The following is a 22,631-nucleotide window of genomic DNA, read 5'->3' on the forward strand; positions in this document are numbered from 1 at the left end:
CTCTTTGCTTCAGGGTTTTTTCATTTGGGTGGTTTTTATCCTGCGGTTGTATACTTTTTAGAAAAGTATCTGCAAAGTATTCTCAGGTTTGGTTGGTTGTTTTGTTTTGTTGGGGGTTTTTTATCCCTTTTCAGGAGGTTGACCGTCCTAAGAGAATCCAAATGTTCACTGTTTAGTTTTTCATAGCACAGCCTGATTTTTCACTTACTTAGTAAATTATAGATGGCAGATGCCAAGGCACATAATGCATCTGCTCTGTCTGTTTCAACAGGATAGAGCTGCCAGAATCCAATTAAAGAATTGCAGTGGAGTTGTCCATGAAGAGACTTTATTTTGGCTATTCCTTTTGTGACAGCCCTTCTTCAACTTAGCTCCCTCTTCCTTCCCTCCTCTTCACCATTGTCCCAAGCTGTATATGCAGTGGATATGGTTATACTTGTCATTTCACTGCCTGGTATTCAGAGGTCCAAATTTTCCCTGCTGCTTTTTTAAATGATTCATTGAAAGGAAGGGCCATCTTCATGGCAGCCCTGTCCATACTTACTAAATTTGCTTCCAACTTTCTCAGTTCTGCTTTCTCAGAGCTATCATGTAAACCACATGGTGGAACTGCATTATCTTTTTCCCGATGAGCTCATGTGGTAAGAGGAATTGGTTTCCTTAGGTATGCCTGAGGCCTCAGAACATGCACAGGAAGGGGGTAGGTAGAGATGCTCTCTCAAAGTCAGTTTAAGGAGTTTTGTTGGCACAGTTGGAAGCACAATAGGCTGCAGCATGAGGCAGGATTGAGTAGCTGGAGGAGGAGGAGGGGTTCTGACTATCTTGGCTGCTGGAAGAACTGCTTACATGCCACCTTCCTTATTGCTGATTTGTTTTTCCTTTGTGCCCCAGTAACAGATGTTAAAGGCTCCAGTGTGGTTCTTGTTCAGAAAAGTTAATGATCAAAGTTACTGATTTAATGATTTCAAGTTTATTGAAAAGAAAAATAATGTAATACAGTTATTACTGCGTCATACTCTTGATAGGACTTTCAGTCCATACCAGTTAGCCTGTGTTTAGGCTTGGGAAAAGCTCAGACATTAGAGTGTTGAAGAGAGCATAGGTGTAAGAGGTCCTGCAGGGCACACTTACTGTGTTTGTTTACTCTCAAGTCAAAATGTTTTTGTTAGTAACTCTTCTCTTTTTTGTCAATGTGTCATTATCCCCATGGTACCAGCATTATGAGTTCAGCATGAATAAATCTCGAGTAGCATGTGATAGGAGGCTTTGAAATGTTTTTTTTTCCAAATATGTTCCTGCAATTCTTTCAGTTGGTCATCACACCCTCTCCAGGGTTAGAGGTTTTCAATGGCTTGTGGCCAGTTATAATTCCTTCTGTATTGCAGAAGATTTGCATGGCTTCATGTGCTGAAAGCTGAGTGCAAGGTGTTTTTCAGTGTTGAAATTCCTGATGTGTCCATTGTGTTAACTCTTCTGTTCCGGGATACTTGGAGGAATACTGGCAATGTTGGTTAAAATGCATTCATTTTTAGGAAAATTGCAGTTCTGGTGGGATCTGTGTACTGATTACAAGTTTTTCACAAGCAAGTATTTGTTATCCTTTCACTAAATAACAGATGAAGAACATGTGAAGTAATGCTCCTTCAAACTTGAAATCAACGTTTGACTGAAAAAATGAAATACACAGAGAAAAGATGAATAACTGCTGTTTTCTCATGGCTTATTAAGCATGACTCATAGCAGTGTATTCCATTTACCAATGGCAAAGATAGATGCATCTTTCTTAATTGAAGCAAGTCTCCTTAATCCTTGAGAAGCTGAGCCCATTATTCACTGAGAGTAATGTCGGTGCTTTTGCATGGCAGCAAAAGGTATGCATTTCAAAAATTACAGCAAAAACTGCAATTTAGAGGATTGATTAGCTATGCTGGGGAGTATAGAACCCCCAATTGAGAGAAGTCTGGAAATTGGTTTTCCAGAAGTCTGGTTTACATCTATAAAAGGGAAGTTTCAGCTTCCTGTAATAGACTGAGAAGAACTAGCAGATAATACCCTACTGATAGTCACACTCTTCCTACAAGAGAGTGTTAAGGCTCTCGTGGCATTTCTTATGGAAGTTGTATTTTGCCAATTGTCAGTGGAGAAAAATAGCACCCAATGCTTGTTTGCTCCACAGTGTGCTTCCTGTCTTCATACGAGGTGATTTTTCTAGTCTTTACCAAGCATCTTTTATTCTTTGTATTTTTCTTTCAGCATGTGAAGCACAGTTGTAGTTGTTGTATACTGTGCACGTTGTGCCCTGGCGGGATGGTTGTGACTGATAGAACAAACCTGCTTCACACGCTTGTCTTTTTGCACAGTAGTAGCACAAGGAAAGGAGGGTGCCTGAGTCAGAGCTGTCATTCCAACATTTTGCAGTTGCTTGTGTAAATCCCCACTTACTGAATTGCAAAATTACACCTTTATCCACATACACTGTTGTAAGATATTGTAATGACTGCTTTTGGTACATTTGAGGGTCATTTGTCATGCCTTTTGCATATCACTTGAAAGGGCAAATCTGGTAGTTGTTCACTAGTGGCTTCTGCAAACTCTACAAGTAGCAATGAGGTCACGAATCATGCAAATTCTTTCATATGCTTTGAAAGAAAAGGCCACTTTAAGCAAAGCATAAATGCAACCATATGCTCATATCTTGCAGCCTTCACTGAAATTTGACAATAAAATTGCTGTGCATATGATTTGTTTTCTGAAGAAGAAACACTGTTGTTTCTAGAGCAGTAGTATAGCAGCAATTAACTTGCTGGTCTTTTCTAGTCAGGTGTAAAAATGTTTATTGAGTGCAAAATTGGTAGAAGTAAGATTTTGGTAATTCATAAAGACAGTGCATGTCTTTGTTTCCTTTTAGAAGAAAGAGGCAGCAGGAAAACCAGAAAAAAATCTCGTTAGAGGCTGTTCAATAGAAGGGTATGCAAAGTAGAACTGGTGCTGTTTTGTTAATCTTGGTACAACTCTTAAATTAGCCTGAAAGTATCTATTTAGACTTGATGAACAACCATTTCATATTAAGAAAAATCTTTACAGCAGAGTTTACATTTCTGTTGAAGGAAAAAGGAAGTGCGGGCTTTCCCTCAGTGATTTCGATAGTCAAAGCTGAATGATTTGGCTTTTGGAAATAATGTAAAAAGCTTAATTAAATGCCATCTTTTAATACTTTGTATCTCTACAAAGAGGACAGTTTGCAGAAGTTGTTTCAAGGGCCTAAAGGAATATGCCCTTAAACACTTACAGTCATCAGTGCTGTATGTGATTGGAGCAGTTTGCTTTAATGTGATTCCTCAGAACGATTACTGAGAAATCTGTGGGTTTGTGCACCAGCAGTGATGTTGATTGTCACCTTCAGATTTCTTCTGCAAGCAGGAGAGAGAAGCAGATTGCTCCTTCAGAGTACAACTAGTGCAGATAAAACAGAGCAAAAAGATTGGCTCACTCCTAATTATCTAAAGTGCAACCAACACTTGAATACATAAACGTAGTAGGTAGCAATTGTGATATTTAAGTTAGTGGAGGTGTTTCCAAAGCAATAGTGGCAATGTGACCACTAAGGAGAGTGCAGGAGGGACTTGTCTCCTCTGAAAACATGCTGATTACTAGAGGGATTTATTGAATGAACTCCATGTGCATCAGAAAGGGACTGTTGCACATGAAAGGAAAATGTAACTTTAAATTGGCTTTTAAATAGGAGAAGGAAGCAGCAGTTCTCTGGGTGCAGCCAGCCTAGTGCACTGGGAGCCTACAATTAGGCAGACAAGAAGAATGGTAGATGAGGGAGGAAGAAGTGAACAAAGAAAGAAAAGTCTAAATTGGAAAAAGTGGTGTCAGTAGTGCATGGCAGAGGGTCTGAGAGTCAGCAGGCTCTGCTTGCTCACCCTTTGGAATGGGAGCACAGCAGCAGCAGCACACCATGAGCTGGGGCAGCTGCTATGCTGGTGGGAAAGCTTCCTCTCTGTCAGTAAATGTGACTCAGAAGAGCCCAGGGAACACCAAAGAGCAGCACTTGTGCCCCTGTTAGTCACAGTTCTGTTGAAGTACTTGTGTTGTTCAGTGTGATGGTGCAAACACGGTAATTGCTTGAAGGGTATTTCAGTGGCACAATGCCTGCATTGAGGCTATTCCCCAGTCTTTCAACAACATAGGAAATGTCTTTCAGAGCAGGGAAGTTGTCACTGGCTTTGCATTTTTTTAAAGCCCTGAATGTGGCAGGTTATTGTGGCTGGTGAAGCTGATGGAGCCACATGGAATAAAGCCTGTGTCATGATACCTTCCACCAGCTGAGAATGTGGCCTGAGACTGTTTGGGTCATGTGGCAGTTACGGGCCATGGTGCCAGCTGTTCAGTCTGTAAACCTTAAATAAAAGTCGTGGTACTAAGATGTCTTAAAAACCAGCTAGCATGCATTAGATGTTCTCAGAGTTGAAGTATGGCTTTAAAATTTTAAGGAAATCAATGTTTTTAAGTACTTACATGCAGCATTTGTGTGTGCTGTACCTGTGTACAGGTAGAGAAAGTAGATAGCCATGTCTTTTGGTGTGACTGACCATACTTAATTCCCTCTTTACAATGTCATTAGCTCAAACTGTTTAATAGAATCGTTTATTTAAAGAAAAACGTACATTACTTTTTTTTAATACAGGGATGCAATCATATGTCACAGAGTTTTCTCAGTTTGTTAACTTTGCAGGTGCACCAAAGAAGAAAGTAGTTAAAACCCCCACTTTTATGAGGTCTTAAAATGTGTGCCCATCTATAGATTAAATTGTGCTCATGTGTTACTATAAGTCTCTTGATTCTAGAAGCTAAAGTAAATTTTTCCCTCATAAAATTATTTGGAAATTATCTGATGTACTCTATCTTGTATTGTAGCCTTTCTCCCTAAAATTGACAGAAAAGGCTAACAGAAAGGAATTTCACAGGAAAGAACATTATTTTTGGAAGAAAAGACACAAAATTGTTACCTAACTACTGTGGGAGTCCCCTGCTGATTGCTAAAGCCATGTTTAGAACCTGGCACTGTGAGTGTGCACATGTGTGGGCACGAGCACAGTCCCTGCTGGGAGCTCCAGGCTGGGTGGGGAGGCACAGCAGACTCTGAGCCCCTCAGGGACAGGGCAGTGCTCGGCTGCCAGGCCCACAGCCCTCCTCTGAGAGCTCAGTTGCTACGGGGAATGAACCGAATCGAGGGCAAAAGAATGATTTTGATGTTAAAAATTAATGCTTTGCTTACTGCTTGAGTTGTGAAGTTTCTGCCTTAAATTGGTTATGGTCTTAGTCGTGTTAACATACTGAATGAAATAACTGATAATTTCCTGGTTGCTTATCCTCAGTGTGTGTTTGTTAATGCAGGCAAGAAGACAGCAAGACCCTAGTCCTGGATCTAACCTGGGGAGCGGCGATGATCTCAAACTACGTTAATCAGCGGCAGCAGGCATCCCACGGGTCTGCACACATGCATTGCTTCTACTTGGCAAAGGATTGAATAAAAGACCAGAAACTGTGATAACTGGGTATATTATGGTCTGTTTCCTGACCTGGGGCAGTCGAAGTCACCACGAACTGCCATGGTTTGCACTATGTTTATGTTACAATACCTGCATTTCCCATTTTAAGCATGTAGCCAGTGGCAATTTGAAATTTTGTTTTTCTATGCAAACTTATTTTTGTTGGCACTATTTTAGTGAAATGGAAACTTATGCAGCTATAAAACCATTTTTCTCAACCGTAATAAAAATTGTCACTTAAAAAGAGGTCAAGATATTACAGATTTAGAACAACTTTGTTTTGTTTTTTGTTTTGGTTTTTTTTTTTTTTTTTGTAAACTGCTGGAAGCCAATGCATTCCAAGCTTAATTTTTTTAATATGGGCTTTTGGAATTTTGACTGTCCTTATTGTGCTCCTGCTTTATTTTAGATATGCATTTTTACCTTTCTTTCAGTTTTCTTTTTTCTAAATTTGCAAGACCTTCTTAAAACTGCTGACATTATTTTGCATTATTTCCAAGCTAAACCCAGTGAATCAGAGCTGTTGGAATCAGTTTTCAAACTTTGTGGGTTTGTAAATGTTACAGTTGCAGTATTCTTCTAACTGCTAACAATTCATTGGTTCCACTTTTTAAATGATAAAAATCTTAAAATGTATATTTTCATGCATTAATGCATTCTGCCCTATTATCTGTCTTAGATTTTATTCTGTACCAAGTGAGTTTGGTGGCTGTTATACCCTGTATATAGTGCTTTACTGAAACTCAGAGGAAGTCGCAGGCTGGCTTCTGTTTTATTCAGGGATTTTTTTTTAACTAGTTCTTCAAAGGGATACTGCAACTCCACAATCAGATTCAACAGTGTTTAAACTGGGAACAAAAGTGATCAGCTGCCAAGGTGATATATATTAAATCATGTTTAAGATAACTGCTTTAAGTATATTTTATATCTTGGGCTTTTTGTAAAGTTGTGCTGAATGGTGAAAAGCTGAGATGAGCTTGTGTGCAGGAGTCTTGTACTGCACATAGGCCCCTTCTATTAAATCTTATGCAAATTAAGACTATGTTGCAGTATATATTGCATTTTCTAACAGGGTAAGATTTGGGATGAATTAATGTATGAATTAATCTTGTTTTATTTGGAGTGATGGTGAATGGACTTGCTCCAAAGTTTTCATTGCATCCAATATTTGAAGAAAATTGATTGGGAATGTGATGTCATTTGGCTTTGTTAAAATGTGGTGCTTCCTGTACAGCCTGATTGATTAAAATGTCACTTAAATACCTTTTTAAAATATGGGATCTGAATTCAGTATTTTAAGAATTATTTGAAAGGTAGAAACTCTATATGGTTAGAACAGCTAAGTCTTCATTAAATTCTATAATTAAGACAATTATACATTCCTCATTAATGGCAAAACAATTGATGCAGAAGAGGTCTTGCAAAAATGTAAGCAGATGTCAATGTGAAGGAGAATCTTTGTATGTTAATAATATGAATATTTAACATTCACTTAAAAATATCATTAACTGTAAACTGTGAGAATGTCATCAAATAGAAATATTTTGATACTTCAATTTAAATGTGATTCACCTGAAAGATAATCTTTTTCACTCTGTGGCCACATATTCTTCTTGCTCTTCTTCCCCCAAAGAAATAATTTTTCTAAAGTGTTTCTGCAAAGAGTTATTTAAGGGACACACGCATGCATCCGCACGCATCCCTAGCCTTGGATCTTCTCTGCCATCTGTGTATTTTTGATGGAATAGCCTGAAGATTTATTTTAAAATGTTTTCCTAACGTTTCAGACAGTAGTTTTAAACCATAAGTACACGGGAAATGACGCTATCAGATATTAACGTTGCTATCTCTGTGTAAATACTGAACTTTCCCTATCATCATTTAGCATTCTGCTGCTTTCCATATCTTAATGCTGGCATTAAGATCACAGCCCTTACCCTCTGCTGGTTAGTGCAGACTTTTTAAAGTGCATTTTAAGTTATTGATGCAATTTGATATTTTTCATAATTTCTATTTAAACTGAAGTTGCATCATCTTTCTTGAATTCATCTCCTGTAAGAGTTGCCTTAAGCTACAGGATTGCTTTTGCTACTTTTTGTGTTGTATGTTTAACTTTCATAATAAACTTCTGTGTAGTGAAAACGAGGTGCTGTAAGTTTATTTGATTCCTTGGTAGTCCCTGCTGACATATTTTGTTTAGATGCAAGGCTGCCTTGATGTCCGTGGCTAAAGCACTGGTGACATCCAGTGGTCACTTATCTAACTGACCCCTCTCCTTCGCTGTGTTCAGCCGCTGTCTGGAAGGAGCCTTTAATAAAAGGGTCTGCACTGGGGAAAATATGGATTTTGCTGCCCTAAAACACCTAAAACAGGTGTTTCTTACACCTGATATGCCCTGCTTACTCTGAAAGCATGGATCTGCTCCAGGGGCCCTGAGCAATGAGCTGTGTGCGGTTACAGAGCCTTTGTGGGCACGTTGTGAGAGCAGCCGCCAAACCTTGTTAATTGTGCTGCTTTGGGCGAGGGGGGAACCAGGGGAATTGCATGTGTAAGTTCAGGAAATGGGGAAATGTGGTAAAGTTCTGTGGGGAAAATATGAATGTCATATACTACACCTAAAACCTTCTGAAGCTGCTAAAATTTTAGGTGATATAACTTCAAATAGTTAACACTGACTGAATGACAGTGGTTAGGTACTGAAATCAGGCAGAGATCTGCTCGCTTCATAACTGGAGAGCTGCAGCATGCTTTGGGAATGTTTACATGCAAAAGGACAACGTGTAACCTTATTTTAGACTTTTACAATCTGTGAACAGACCAGAGAGCACCTAAGAAAAGCAGCAGTGCTGTGACATGTGGCTTTCCTGGAGGTGTTCAGTTTGAAGGGAGGTAGTTTTTAAAAGAGACATAAATGACAAACTGTTGCTCTGCTTCTGTTCTGAGGGTAGATGGTGTCTGTCAGCTGCTGCAGGCTCTGCTGTCCAGGCAGAGTTTTAAAAGGCGTCTGTAAACAGCTGTTCATAAACCCATTAGGTAATTTGTCCATTTACCTGCAAGCTTGTGGAAGGGTTCACTTTTCTGCCCAAGGTACATCACAGGTGGATGAGTACAGTACTTGTACAGCCTTTTCTTGGCTGAAGGCTTTAAAGGACAGAGGAATTTACCTCTCAGGTGTGTGAGTAGCAAAGGGAACCTGTAGGTCTCCCTGCATGAGGCACATACAGCAGAAAAGAATTTTAAGTGTTACAATCCAGTGCCTTAACTAGCATGACTTAGGGATGGTTGTCCTTGATGTGGGAGTGAAAGACCACTGGAAATACTGGAGCTTATTGGAATTGAGAAGGATGTCGGTGACCTGGAGCCCAACCACAGCAGGTGAGGTATGGTCACTTCCAGCTGTGTTTTTTAACCTCCTGCTCTTACATGACCTCTTCTTAAGCCAACAGAATACAGAGCATTAACTGTTTCTCAGAATTCTGAAATGGTTTGGGTTGAAAGGGAGCTTAAAGCTCATCTGGTTCCAACCTCCCACTAGACCAGGTTGCTCAGAGCCCCGTCCAACTTGGGTCTTGAATGCTTCCAGGGGTGGGGCATCCACAGCTTCTCTGGGCAACCTGTGCCAGGGCCTCACCACCCTCACAGGGAAGAATTTCTTCCTGATACCTAATTTAAAGCTCTCCTCTCCAGTTTGAAGGCATTTCCCCTTGTCCTGTCAGTCCATGCCCCTGTCCAAAGTCCCTCTCCAGCCTCTTTGGTTACTGGGAGGGCTCCAAGGTCTCCCTGGAGCCTTCTCCAGGCTGAACAACTCCTGTCTACATAGGAGAGGTGCTCCAGCCCTCAGAGCTTCTTTGTGGTCTCCTCTGGACTTGCTCCAGCAGGTCCATGTCCTTTGGTTGTTAGGGACCCCAGAGCTGGATGCAGCATTGCAGTGCAGGTGGGGGTTCTCAACGTTTAGTCCCCTTACTGAAGTCCTCAAAACCTGGATGAGCAGGTTTCCTAGTTTCTCTTGAGGGAGACAGCAGCTGTCCTGAGCTCATGGTCCCCTTTCTGAAAGCAGAAAACAGAGAAAATGAACTGTGAGTGAAAACAGCAGCTTTTCTGTTCCTGCAGATCTATGATGGTTTGTCTAATAACAAGCCTTGCTCAGGTAAGGGCTGGGAAGTTTGATGAAGATGTGGTTTCAGAGAACTCTAGAACTGCATGGCCTGGGATGATCTTGGCAGGACTTGTGTATATTCCTTTGTTTGCTGTTAGTTCAGGACTCCCCTCTGTCATAGATGTATTAAGGAATCCATCCTGTCTGCACAGAAATAGGACCAATTTCTATGAAGTTGCATTATTTTGTTACTACATTTCCAATGCAAATAAGAGAATGACAGAAATGGCTTCAAGGATGGGAATTGCAGTGAGAAGTTAGAGCAGAGTGAACATTTGCATGGGCAACATTTCTCATAGCTCATTTGCTTGACATCCTGTCTTCACACTGCCACCAAATGCAAATCCTAGGCTATGCATATTCATCAACTGCTGCATGCTCAGAGCTACTCCGGGTTTAAGTAACTATTAAATAGGTTTCTCAATTACAGGTTGAGATAAGTGAATTTTCAGAATTGCCTTGGGCTCATTTCTTAAAGCTCAGGAGTGAGAGGGGGGAAAAGTGGCACAGAAGAGCTGAGTGCTGCCTCTCTGGTGCTGTCACCTGGCACAGCGGATGGCTGAGGAAAGATGGGGAAAGGAGTGGGAAACCAGAATGCTTCTTGCTCAGTTTTGTGCCTTTACTGAGCCTGGTCCACAGTTTATCACAGCTGGTGAGATTTCTGCCAAGTCTTTGTTGCTTCCCACAACTCTTCTGACGTGTAACACTGTTTTTCACCCTGTTGACTTGATGATGGGGTCTTGGAGGACATGGGTTTTCCCGGTGCTCCACTTCCTCTTGTTCCACAGGCTATGATTCTCTGCTTTTCATAGGAACTGGTGGCTTTGCCACCTTTCCCCCTTTTCAATCTTCTTTCTTCCCTGGAGCAGGTGTTGGGTTTAACTTGAAAAGAGAAAAGACCTTCTAGAGGTGGAACAAAGTTTACACCTGAAAGCTCCTGGCTTTTCCAGCTGTTATCCACTGGCTTGCTGAGAGAGTCTGTTGCTCTGAGCCTTTCCCACATGCATGCCCAACTCTTTCAGCTTTTGTTATTCATACCTTACAAAAACCCAGCGACTTCTAATCAATAGAGAAACAAGCAAGCTTTTCAGGAGGTGGCTCTGAGCTGTGAGAGGCGCTCACCCCAGGGTGAGCAGTGCCAGCCAGGGACAACGTCCCTGCTCAGAGGCACTTGCTGCTCACATTCCTCAAGGGGGTTGGGCCTTCGGTTGCAGTCGGTGGGCAGAAGAATTGAGTGAACTGCCCAGGCTTGTTCCTGGCTTCTGTGGTTGACTCGTTCATTATAACTTTACAATACAACTTGTGGGTTGTGTTCTGTTCAGTCTTGGTGCTGTTCTCAGCTCTTGGAGGATGTGGGGCAGGAGAGGTCAGTGGAGTTCAATGTACAGCTGTGGGTTTCTCTTCTGCAGTACGTGAGATGCCTCTTCTAAAATCCTGCCCATCTGCATGTTGAAACTGCCCTCAAACATGGACACCTCACTGCTTCTGCAGCCTTCTCCTATGGCAAGGGTTTCTCTCCAACCCCTGTTTCTAAATGCATGGAGCTGCATGGGCAGAGTGGCCTCCTGATGAAACCCCGGGAGCTCTAAGCTTGGAGGAGAGCAGAGATGTTGGTGGAGGGAATGTGGGTTTGCTGCTGGATTGCAAACAAAGCCGTGGGGGGAACAATTCTTATCAGAAGGCAATCCTTAGTAAAGAGGCAGCTCTACCCAGAAACACCAGACTGGCCATCACCTCAGAGCCAGGAAGGCTGCCAAGTATCTCACTTCCCAGAACAATGTGCCGGCTACCCAGAGGAAGCACCAGGTCCCCTCCCACCCCACCAAGAGCTGAGCAGTCCTGTCCTTCACAGCACTCCAGCCCCTGCTCCCCGATGGCCCCTGCACAGGGCAGCACTGCAGTGCTCTAGAGGTGAGACACTGCAATCCCCTTCCAGCACCATCCAGCTCCTCACTGGCCTTCCCCAGTTGCCCCAGTCTACCCTCTGGCTGCTGCCTGTGACTTGTCACCAGCCTGCAGACGCCTGGGTAGCCTGTCCATGGAGCAGGAGCCTGTGGCCACAGCTGCAGCAGCCCAGGAGTAGGAGGATAGCTGGGGATGGTCAGCCCTGCATGAGAACCTGCTGTGATCCAGCTGCAGGTCATAGAGTCATAAATGCTCAGGGCTGGAAGGAATCTTAGAGAGCATTCAGTCCAGCCCCCTTGCTATGGGCAGGGAACCTTTCAGGTCATTTGTTCTGGCTGTGTTTGAGGTCTGGGGGCCAGGGCAAGGAGGGAAGGGAGGGATAGGCAGAGTTGCGTGCACAGGCTGCACTAAGCTGCCCAGTAATTGCCTTCTGCTCGGGTCAGAGCTGCTGCTGAGGAACCCCCAATCACTTTCTGGGCAGCAACAGCCCCAGCCCAGAGCCACTTGGTGAATGCTCCCACACAGATGAGAGGACAGATCCTCTTTTTGGTTCTGCTTTCAGTTCTTCTCTGCAGAGCATGTCTGGTGTATGACTGCTGGGACCTGGTGCTGGTGGTCCCGTGGCGTGCGTGACTTTCTGAAACCACCAACCCCAACAAGGTGCCCCATCACCAGCTCCTTCACACCCTCTCAACATCCAGATCTCTACATCAGGGGCAGGATGTGCCAGCAGGACCACAGGGCACTGCATTGGGAGCGAGGCTCAAAGAGCATCTCTGTTGCTGATTTTAACCACAGCCCATGAGTAAGATTCAAGTCACCCCCAAGGTGCTCATTCACCAGAAGTCAGTGACAAAATGAGCAGAGATCTTCAGGGGCTCTGAGAAGGCCCCAGCAGCTCTGGCTCATCTCCCTTTAAATGATGAAACCCCAAGCACCAGGGCTGGAGCAGGCTGGTGTAGGGGGCTGACCCCTCTCCCTCCTTCTCATACCATGCCCCATGGCCCTTCCTCATCATCAGCTGTGACACTCAAATGTCCCTTTTGGAAACATCTCTGGAAGTGAAACTGAGCCCAGGTGAAAGCCCTGCCATGTGTGCAGCACTCCTGGGTCCACAAACCCTTGCAACAGGGGTTTTGGGGATTCTGCAGAATCCCCAAATCTATTTTTTTTTAATAAAACCTGTGTTTTAAATTACTTTATTTTTACAGAATCCCTGTGCCCACACACCCCCCAGGGTGAATTTTCCCACCAGTTTTCAACACACGATTAAAAACCCCAAGTGCCTGGCTGGGCAGCAGCCGAAGGCAGGATGCAGTGGCCAGCGGCTCCTGGAAGGACAGATGGTCCCTCGCACCAGCTGCTGACGCCGCTGGCTCCGTGCTGACTGATCCGGGAAGGAGCGGGTGACCATCCCCTGTGCCGCTGCCCCTGCCCTGCCGCATCCCGGCTCCCTGCCCGGCACCGCGGCGAGCTGGGCTTCGCACCCTGCCCACGCCTGGCAGCGCCTCCCGGGCTAAACCACCCCGAGGCAGAAGGAGAAACCAGCGCATCTGTTTCTAATGAAGGCGAAGCCAGTTTAGATCTAGCCCTGCACGAATCAGAGAATTGAAAATATATCTGGAGTTCTGTGAAATGCGCTTAAAGCGTGCCGGCCGCCGGGCGGGGAGCGCTGCCCTGGGGCGATGCAGGGGAGCTGCTGCCTTGTGGTGAGCAGCCCCTCCCACGGCCAGCTTTTACTGCTGCTCCCTTTCCGTCCCGGGAATGCTCCATGCCCATCCATCCGGCCCTCCTCCTCAGCCCCTGCCCTCGCCCCAGCCCTGTGAAATGCCCTGTGTGGTGGGGCAGGGCTGTGCCGGCTGTGCCTCTGCCTGCTCAGTGTTTAGGGACCATCTCAGCAGCATCCGCGCTGAGCGCTGGGAGCCTCCCGTTTCTGCCCATCTCCAGATACCAAGCACGGTGCAAAAAATGCAGGGGAGCTTTTGCAGCTGCCGGAAGCCCAAATCTGGGATGTGAGAAGTGATGCTGGTGACCACCGTGTTCTGACTGAGGACGAGCTGTAGCCTTGCCCTGCTCCCCACAGCCCATAACAAGCATACACCACCTTCCTACCCCTGGCCAAGCACAGAACCACCTCCAAAATCTTTACATTCGATGGGCTGCACAGCCGTCAGTCCAGCACACCCAGCAGGGAGGAGGATGCTGCCCAGGAGCATGTGAACCCCAGCCCAGGGAAGCTCTGGACAAGGCTCAGGACAGGCTGGAGGCTGTGTGTGCAGGCAGCCAGCCGGTGGAAAAAGGCACTGCCCCACGAGGCAGCTCCTCGCACCACGCTGGGGTGCTGATGCTGCACATCCTGCCCGTGTTAGCCTTGGCCGCCGCTCCAGCGGGTTTCAGGGCGACTGAAAACCATCCCGGCAGGGCAGGGCAGGGCAGGGCAGGGCAGGACATGCTCAGCGCAGGCGAGGAGGGGAGAAGTGCTGAGCCAGGGAAAAACGCAGCCAGGGGTCTCCCCTGGGAAGCTCCGGGTTCGGTACTGCCAGACCCTGCTCGCCCGGGGACCCCCAGCCTGGCACCGATGCGGCACTGCCCAACTCGGTGGGACCCGAAACCCTTGGTTGCGGGATAAAAACCCCTGAAGAGGTGGGATAACCCCCCCTTTCAGAGTGCAAGGTTCCCTCCTGGAGCTACCAACGCTGTTTGGATCCATTCCTAAGTGCCAACCCAGAGCCCCGCAGCAGGAAACGCACCTCCAAAAAAATCAGAGCAACTTCAGAGCTTTATAGCAAATAGCTTTCCTCCGACTGAATCAGTGCTGCCAAGGCTGGTGTCTGCTTCCAAGCCATTTGTACGAGCAGCCACAGGGCAGATTTCCTTACAGACCCGATCTGTGCTGCTCTTGAATCCGATCGGGAGAGGGCAGCTCTCCTTCGCTCTGCGCACGGCTGCATCCCACGCCTGCGAGCCCCGGGGAGTTTTGGTCCCTCCTGGTGACTTTTGCAATTTTCCGCTTTCTTTTAACCGACTGGATTGAAAAGCCCAGCTCTTCTCAGCGAACATCTCCCCGCAGATGCGCGGAATTTGTAAAAAAATTAAGTAAAAAAAAAAAAAATCAGAAAAATTTTAGAAAATTTCGGTAAAAATCCATTAATCTCCCACAGCTGCTGATCTCACCCCAAAATGTGATAGCATTGTAAGGCTTTGGTAGAGGAAGCTGGGTTGTCTCCGATGGATGCACCCACTGCCATTCTTTCAGTCAGAAAGGTTAACAACTGAGCCAGGCTTTAAAAATTGATTATGATTTTCAGAAAGCTGTGCATTGCTTCCTGAGCCCTGGGGCTGAATTTTCCAAGAAGTGCTCCATAATCTGGAGAGTGAGAAGGGTAATTTTATTCTTTCAAAATTTAAATTTTGGCTGTCATGAGCAGTTGCCAAAATGATGGTGCTTTGCCCAATCTGCCTTAAAAGTGCCACCCTGCCTGGAGTCACTGGGGAGCTCAGGGGGCTCCTCCAGTCACTCTGGGGGGTGTGATTTCAGCTGCCCGCATTGGTCCCCACTTGGGACCTTTGGCAGTCTGGCTCTGTGGTGGGGACACACAAAGAACCTCCATCCCAGCACCCCTGTGGATACCAGCTGCTCCCAGCCCCTGTGTCCAAGGGGGAAAACATCCCTGTGTCCATGAGCAGCTCACGGGTGCTTGATGGGTTTGGGGAAGAAGACGTGTTGGGGGATCTGGAAATTTTCATAATTGGGAATTTTCATAACTGGGAATTTTCATAATGGGAATTTTCTAACTGCTGGCTCAGCTGTGCAAAAAAATAATTACCTAACCCCGCTTGCAGCTGGATTTCCAGCTGGGAGAGGTTCTCCAGGAGACAGGAGCAAGGCAGGAGGGATGTGTCCAGCAGAGATGGGGCCGACCCTGGCTGGGGGTTTCTAGCTTCTCTCTGGAGCTGGTGATCACCTGTGCAAACCACCCACTCCCACTGCTACTGAAACCAGAGGCTCAAAGCAACCCTGGAGCTGCTCTCCTTCGGTGGTACAGCCAGACAGCAGCCATGAACACAGCCTTGGGGGGGGTTCTGCCTTCTGTGACTTGGGATTTGGTTTCTTCTTTACTTGTCTTGGCTGATAGAATGAGGAATGTGGTCTGAAAGGGAACCAGCTGGTCTGGAAATCCAGGCAGAATGCCCTAGGTGCATGGGGGGAGATTTCCTGCGCCCAGGAAAGGAGGAGGCTTGAGCTCCGTGGTGGGCATGGGTGCAAGGAGGTGCTCCATTTCAGCTTGCACTTGTCCTCCTTCAGGGAGGGATGATGGGATTTTCAGCCAGCTGGGATTTATTGTTCATCTGTGCTCCTGCCTGGGACTTCCCTCCTCACCCTGGACAGTCACTGCAGTTGACCAGAAAACACCCAGCCCTGTAGGGTGCCACCGCCCTTTACTGCCCATGGCAACTGCGCTCTGCCGTCCCGGTAACATCAGGGCTGTATTTGAAGCTCGGGGATGAGGTGACAGCCCCTTGTCAATGCACTGGTGAGTGTTTTAAAGAACAAACCCCCAGACCTGGCAGCACCCAGCCTTTCTCCACTTAGTGTGGGATTTGGGTTGATGCATGAAAATGGGTGGCAGGGGAGAGGCACACTCAGAAATAATTTTTTTTTCTGCAAGTGTACTTGGCCTTTATTCTCCTTGGTGAATTCAGCTTGTACTTGTGGTACTCTCTTACAAAGGATGCTGAATCTTCTTTAATGAAAGCCCAGACTGTTGCATCCCCCAGTGTGCAGCACTGAGCATTCCAAGGGCATCACCAAACACAGAAATGAGGTGGAGAAGGGTTTCTGCAAAGCCCAGTTGATCTGCACCCACCTGTTTTCTACCCAGGACCTCAACCTGAGGGCTGCATGTGCCATGGACCTGCTTAAAAGTATATGAATTTATATATAAATACTGTATATATACAAGTATATATATTTCATACCTCTATAGTGAGCTGGAGAGAGCCAAGTGGCTCCTAAGGATTAGCCCCTGCTCCCCAGAGAGGAAAGGCTAATTTCTGTTTTTGAGCCAATAAAGATATGTCAGAGGGCTGGAGTGAAGGGGAAACATTGGCAGCACCTCTGTGCTTTTCAGCATATTAAGATGTCACCATGCTTGGATTAAAAAAACAAAAGCAAGCAAGGCATGAATAATAAATAGAGCAACATGCAGCTGACTTCAAGGGAAAACTAATTTCCCTGGGGCTTGCTCCACACCATATACATTAAAATCTCACCTGCTTTGACAGCTCTGTGACCTGAAGAGAGATGCTGAGAAGTGTGGTGTTCAGAGCAGAGCCTGGCCGAGGTCCTGCTCCCAAACGTGACTGGGATTTAATGCTTTTTAATGCTTTGATTCCCCCTGCCAGCGATGGCTTGCTCTGCCTGTGGGAAGGAGCTGCAGTGCAAACCTAGCTGAAATTACGTTCGACTATTTTTTTAAAAAATGTTCAACCCCTAAATTTCTGTGTTGGGCTATCTGTACTTTACCGATGTTTTCTGTCCTGCTGTGGGACATTCCATGTGATGGGGTTGCCCTGCTGCAGACCTTGCTGGGACATGGTGGGCACAGGGATGGGGTGTGGGGTCTCCACCCGGAGGGATGCAGTGGAGGAGAGGAGACAGAAGATGGGTATTACCCAAGGAGACACTTTTCTGCTACCACTCTCAAATAAATATGGAAAAAATGCATCTCCCCCCCACTCTCTGCCCCTCCTGGAGCCTCAACCTGCCAGCAGAAGGAGTTACAGCTGCTTCCACACCGTCTGCACCCTCTTGAATTTCCATCACTTGTGCAGCCCTACCCCAGGGAGGTGTCACTTTGTGTGAGCATGGCATGGGTCCATATCCTTAGTTTTCCTCTTTTAGGTCTCTGCTTATTTGGGCAATGCTTGACCTGGTGCCTTTCATCTTGGATCAAGTTTCCACCATAAAAACGAAGGCTGGTCTGATGTGGGTTGTCCCAGGTGGTGGCACATCCTGGCATACTGGGAGGGCTCAGTTTCCTCCCCAGCTCTGTGGGTGTTTCTGGCACCCGGGGTCTTTGGGTGTGACCAAAGCAGGTTCCTGCGCGGCGAGCCCTGTCCCAAGGGAAATGTGGGCTTTCCTAGGGTCAGAACTCTGGGGTGGCAGCGCCCCTGTTTGCTCAGACAACACTGCAAAGCCAATGACCTCGTTACTCCTTTCTTCCTTACTGAGTCATTCCCGAGTTCATTCCGGTAACTTTGCTCGTGCCACTGACTAATTTCTCCTTAACTCCTCTTTCCTGCACTCTGGCCTTTCAACTGGACAAACTGGATGCACCTGGGCTGTGGTTTGGGTTGGTTATTTTGTTCTGAATCCCGAGGTACTCGTGTCGGATGTAACCGGGGCTGCTGCCCTCGGTCGGATGCTCATCTGGCGGCGAGGCCGGGGCGGAACTCGAACCCTCGATCTCCCCCTCGCCAAGCCGACGCCTTCCCCCCTCGCCCGCGGCCGGGGGGCGGGGCGCACCTCCCCGGCCCCGCCCTTGCCCCGCCCCCGCGCGGTGGCGCCTGACGACAGCTGCAAAGCACTTTTTCAGCAGCCGCAAGTGAGGTGAGTCGCGGCCCAGCGGCGCGGGGGGGGTCGGAGCCCCCCCGGCCCCTCAGGACGGGCCGGGGCCGCCGGGACGAGCGGCGGGGCCGCAGCCGCTCCCCTGCCCCGGCGAGGCCGCGGCCGCCCGCGCTCCGGGACCGGGCGGGGCGAGCGGGCGGGGGGCGCGGGCGGCGGGGCCGCGGGGCGGGGAGGGGCGGCCGGTTGGTTGCTGTAGCGGCGGAGCCCGCGCCTCCCCCTTCGCAGCCCGGTGCGGGGGCCCCGCTGTGACCCGGCGCTGCCCCCGGGGGCTGGGGGCGGCGAGTCCCCTCAGGGGGCGGTGGCGGGGCCGGGCTCGGGCTGCGAGCTTCCCTCCCGCTTCCCTCCGCGTCCCTCCCGCAGGGGTCCGGCGCAGCGACCCGGTGACCCGCCGTGCGAGCCCGCGGCCTCCGCGCTACCTGAGCCAATGCTAGATCTGGAGGTGGTGCCCGAGCGGTCTCTGGGGAACGAGCAATGGGAGTTCACCTTAGGTAAGTGTGTTCCTTCCCCCCGGCCCTGTGCGTGAGTGGGGCGATGCGGGTCCTCTCGGCATCCGGCGTCCATAAGGATTCTCCCAGCGCTTTCGGGGAGTTGGAGAGAGAAAGGGAGCGAGAGCCAAAGCTCACCCTTCTCTGTCGCTAAAAATACTAAAGTACGAGCTTTAAGGATTCCTTTGTAGTTTATAGTTTCATCTTTAGCTTTTGCGTGCTAGCTTGTGCTTTATCTGCTTGTGTGCTTTCATGTGCTCGTTTGCTTTCTTTTGTCTTGCCACCTAAGACTAGTCATTCTTTTAAATAACTCCTAAAAGAGGAAGCATGAATGTGGTGATTGTCACCTGAATGTGTGTCAGGTGATATTGGCAGCTTCAGCTATGCACTGATACTTACCATAAATGCTGTGCTTTTCTGTACAAACCCTTCATAAACATGAATCGAGTTTCACAAGTTCTTTTTGTTGCTGTTGGGCTGTGAAATAGTGGAGAAAGTTAACTTTGGAGATACCTTCTCAGGGTTAGATAACAAGTGTTTTTCCCCCTAATCATTTGTATTTTTCATCTTGCTGAGTAGTCCTTCCCCACCAGTTATTGCTCTGCTTACTGTGATGAGCGAGAACTTTCCCCCAGCTGATGCAAATTTGGCTGGTGCTCCAGCAGGACACTTAAATGTGCAGTTGAAATGAGATGGTGTGGATTCTTTGGGTGACCTGTATTTTCAAGCAGATATTGGTAGTCCTTAAAACTTTCAGAAAATACCGTAGGTGTCAGCTTTTCTGAGTGGCTGTGTGACATATAAGTGTTGGACTCTTTTATCTCCCTATCCCATCATTGCTGTAGCTCTGTGTAAAGTTAATGGTCATAGGAGTTGGGCAAATGTAAACAAGGCACTGTGTGTCAGCTGTGTCTGCCTGAACTTGAGTTACACTTGGGCTGCTGCTCTTGTCACCTGTGACAAGACAGACTGTTCCTTAAAGGGAACAGAGGGGACAGACTGTTTCTTGAAGACACTGTTACACAGTTGCCCTGAACTAGGGTTGGACCAAAGGAGTGGTGCTGTGCTGTGGAGTAATTAATATGAAACCAATCAAACACAAAGGGCTGTTTATGCTGCTGTGACTTCAGTCAAGTACAACTTGGTGGTTACAGACAAGGCTAAATGGCTTTTGGAGGCTAATTATAGCACCTCAGGTCCAACCGTTTGAAATCTTGGTGAAATCCTTGTACCCTAAATGTTCTGTGCTCTCGGCTTTGTGTGACCTTCTGCCATCCTTTAGTGCCTGTGTTACCTGGGGAAAATCAATCTCCAACTGCATATCCTGACAGTCTTCATAAATACAGAGAACTGGCTTCCCTCCATTCTCCTTATCAAAACAAAAAAAGGAAAGAGAAAATGTTTTTCCTTTTCCCAAGGAAAGCCTGTTAATGCAGTCTCATGGTTAAAATTTTAGTGTCTCTGTCTATGTGCACGCACACACACGCATAGATGTGAGAGGGAGGAAACTCAGCTGTATTTCTTGGAGTAAACATAGCCATCATGTGATGTGTCTAATATATAATTAGCATGACCTGCTGGTGCAGAGAGGCTGACTAGGTATTAGGATACTTAACTTTGTCCTGCACCAGCGATGTTGTGTGAAGATTGTCCCTGCTGACAAAGCTGGTTCAGCTGTGTTCGTGGCAGCGGGGCTGGTAGTGCTGGTGTAAATGGGACTCTCGCTGCCAGCAGTGTTCTACTCATTATTTGTTTAGCTCTGCTCTTAGCAGAACTAATGGCAGTATTCCTGAACTGCTGCTGACTCTGGCTTCCAGTACTGTGCCCACAATGGAGATGACTGAGGGGAAATGCCAGGAAAATTTTGTACATGACTTTTTGGATTCTGTTTCTGGCTCCAGTGTTGACTCACTGTGTGACTAGAGCAAAAAAAATTTAACCGAGACTGAGTTTAGATACCTGTGCCACTGCACCTCTTGGGCTACATTCCTGCTGTTTTAAAGGAGAACAATTAAATACTTGTTCTGTAGTGCCTATAGCTGTATTGTTAGTGCTTGAGATGTATAATTTCTAAGGCACACTTGCATTTCTCTGGCACTTTATACTTTCTTTTCCTACTGAGTTTCACTTATCTTTATTTAATGCGTTATGATTCATCTTAGATTTTTCTTGTATTTTTCTCTTAATCTTTATTCACTGCTCTACCCTCATCCCTTCAAGACACACAGTCTTAGCATAGGCTGATGCTTCAAGCCATGATGTTCCTGACCAGTGTATGTGAGAGAACTAACTGTCTTGTGCCGCTTGTATCAATCCAGCATTTAGAAAAGGGAAAGATCTGTGATAGAAGAGCCCTAGCACTGGTCTTTGTGGGCATTACTGCCATGGCTCAGTTTGGTTGACTGTCTGATGTGCTGGAAACCATGTTTGCTTCCCCATTCCCCCTGACTGATGAGCAAAGGAAAAAGAATTCTTTGTTTTCCTCTTTGACTGCAAAGGCTGACGAATGTTGAGGAAAAAGGGGATGTTGTGTGTGAGAAGACTGAAGAAAAAGAATCAATTTTTTTATTCCTCCTTTGACTTTCTGCAAATGGAGGCAAAGGGAGGATACTGGCTGTTCAACACATTTTGGGTCCTGTAAACTGTTCTTGGAGAATTTGAGTTGCTCACTGTAGCTTTGCTAAGCAGCTGCATGGCCAAATCTGCTTGATTCTCAGTTGCTGAAAACTGGACCAAGTCAGTCCATGTCCATTTGCTTGCAGCCTGAGAAAGCTGTGAGTAAGAGAGTCACATGAGCCATCTGTTTGCACACTTACCAGCTCGAGATTGCATCAGTTTGCATCGAACTACAGCCTGAACTCGGTGTTTCTGCACTACTTGAACCGGGTGCTTTTTTACTGAATCCTCACGGGCTGCTGGCACCGTCAGTATGGACCCTGTCAGCGGTGCTGGCTGGGCTTCAGCCTGTGCCACTGGTTTATTTTTTAAATGAGCTCATGGTCTTAGCTCTGCAAGTCTTTTATGAATGCTGACTGACGACATGGGTTTTATACTCTTCAGTCAACCTTACTTCTTTTTCTGGATTCATACCTTTTACTAGGTTAAGAAATGTGGAATTTTTACAGCAGCATCTTTGATCATAGCTCCTTGCTGCCATTTATGTTTCTGTTCCATTTTGAAAATATTAATACATAATAACTGTCATCTTCAAACTCAGCTGCCTGGACTACAAGGCAACTGCTACTTCCTAGATAATAGGAAACAGTGCTGCTTTATTATGTGGCTCTGCATTTTAATTTCATTACTGTTATTAAAATAATAATTCTTCTTTTTGACTTAATATCATCTACTGATGTATAATTTCTAGCTGCAAACCAAATTGTCCCCAAGATTGTGGGATGAGGTGAAAACCAGTTTTGCAGACACTTGTATATGGTATTTGCAAATTGAATCATTGTAGTTCTAATCTGTACATCTGTTTCACCAAAACTTAATTTCATCATTTCAGCAAAGCTGCACTATATGGACACGACAAAGAGAATGATGGTTTTGGGGTTTTTTTTTAGTGTTATGGTAGTATTACTTTAAAGCAGTACCCATGGTGAGCTAGATGTGTATGTTATAAATAGTTATAAATGGAAAGGGAGAGAGTTTTCTCACTTTGATACTGTAGATAATGTCTAAAAGGTGCTTTGAAACATGACATACTGTCTGAGTTTGAGAGGTGTAGCTAGTAAGTAAAAGTTTTGAATGTATTAAAAGTGTAGAGGTAAATTTTCCCTAATCAAGGCAACTTTCTTAACATTTAAAAACTAGAAATAGAAAAGGACAGGGCAAGGAATGGAAATAAAGTGTCAGATAACTGATCTAAATTGACTTGCAGCAATTAGTATGAA

General features: G+C 46.3%; 2 protein-coding genes across 6 annotated transcripts in view; both read left to right on the forward strand.

Moving 5' to 3' along the window:
• CBFB (core-binding factor subunit beta) overlaps positions 1-7,703 on the forward strand; it is a 39,628-nt gene extending 31,925 nt beyond the window's left edge. For all 3 annotated transcript variants that reach the window (XM_048316679.1, XM_048316678.1, XM_048316681.1), the window contains one exon: positions 5,404-7,703. In XM_048316679.1, the coding sequence (XP_048172636.1) occupies positions 5,404-5,426 (23 nt within the window). In that variant the 3' untranslated portion in view covers positions 5,427-7,703. The remainder of the gene's footprint in view (positions 1-5,403) is intronic.
• A 10,455-nt stretch (positions 7,704-18,158) lies between these two features.
• The window catches only part of PHAF1 (phagosome assembly factor 1), a 37,545-nt gene continuing 33,072 nt past the window's right edge, over positions 18,159-22,631 (forward strand). For all 3 annotated transcript variants that reach the window (XR_007206315.1, XR_007206314.1, XM_048316455.1), the window contains exons 1-2: positions 18,159-18,232; positions 18,611-18,738. Coding sequence is in view for 1 of the 3 variants with exons in the window: in XM_048316455.1 (XP_048172412.1) it covers positions 18,675-18,738 (64 nt within the window). In the remaining 2 variants the exon portion in view is untranslated. The remainder of the gene's footprint in view (positions 18,233-18,610; positions 18,739-22,631) is intronic.

Source organism: Corvus hawaiiensis, chromosome 12, assembly GCF_020740725.1.
Source record: "Corvus hawaiiensis isolate bCorHaw1 chromosome 12, bCorHaw1.pri.cur, whole genome shotgun sequence".
In the NCBI taxonomy this organism is placed as follows: domain Eukaryota; kingdom Metazoa; phylum Chordata; class Aves; order Passeriformes; family Corvidae; genus Corvus; species Corvus hawaiiensis.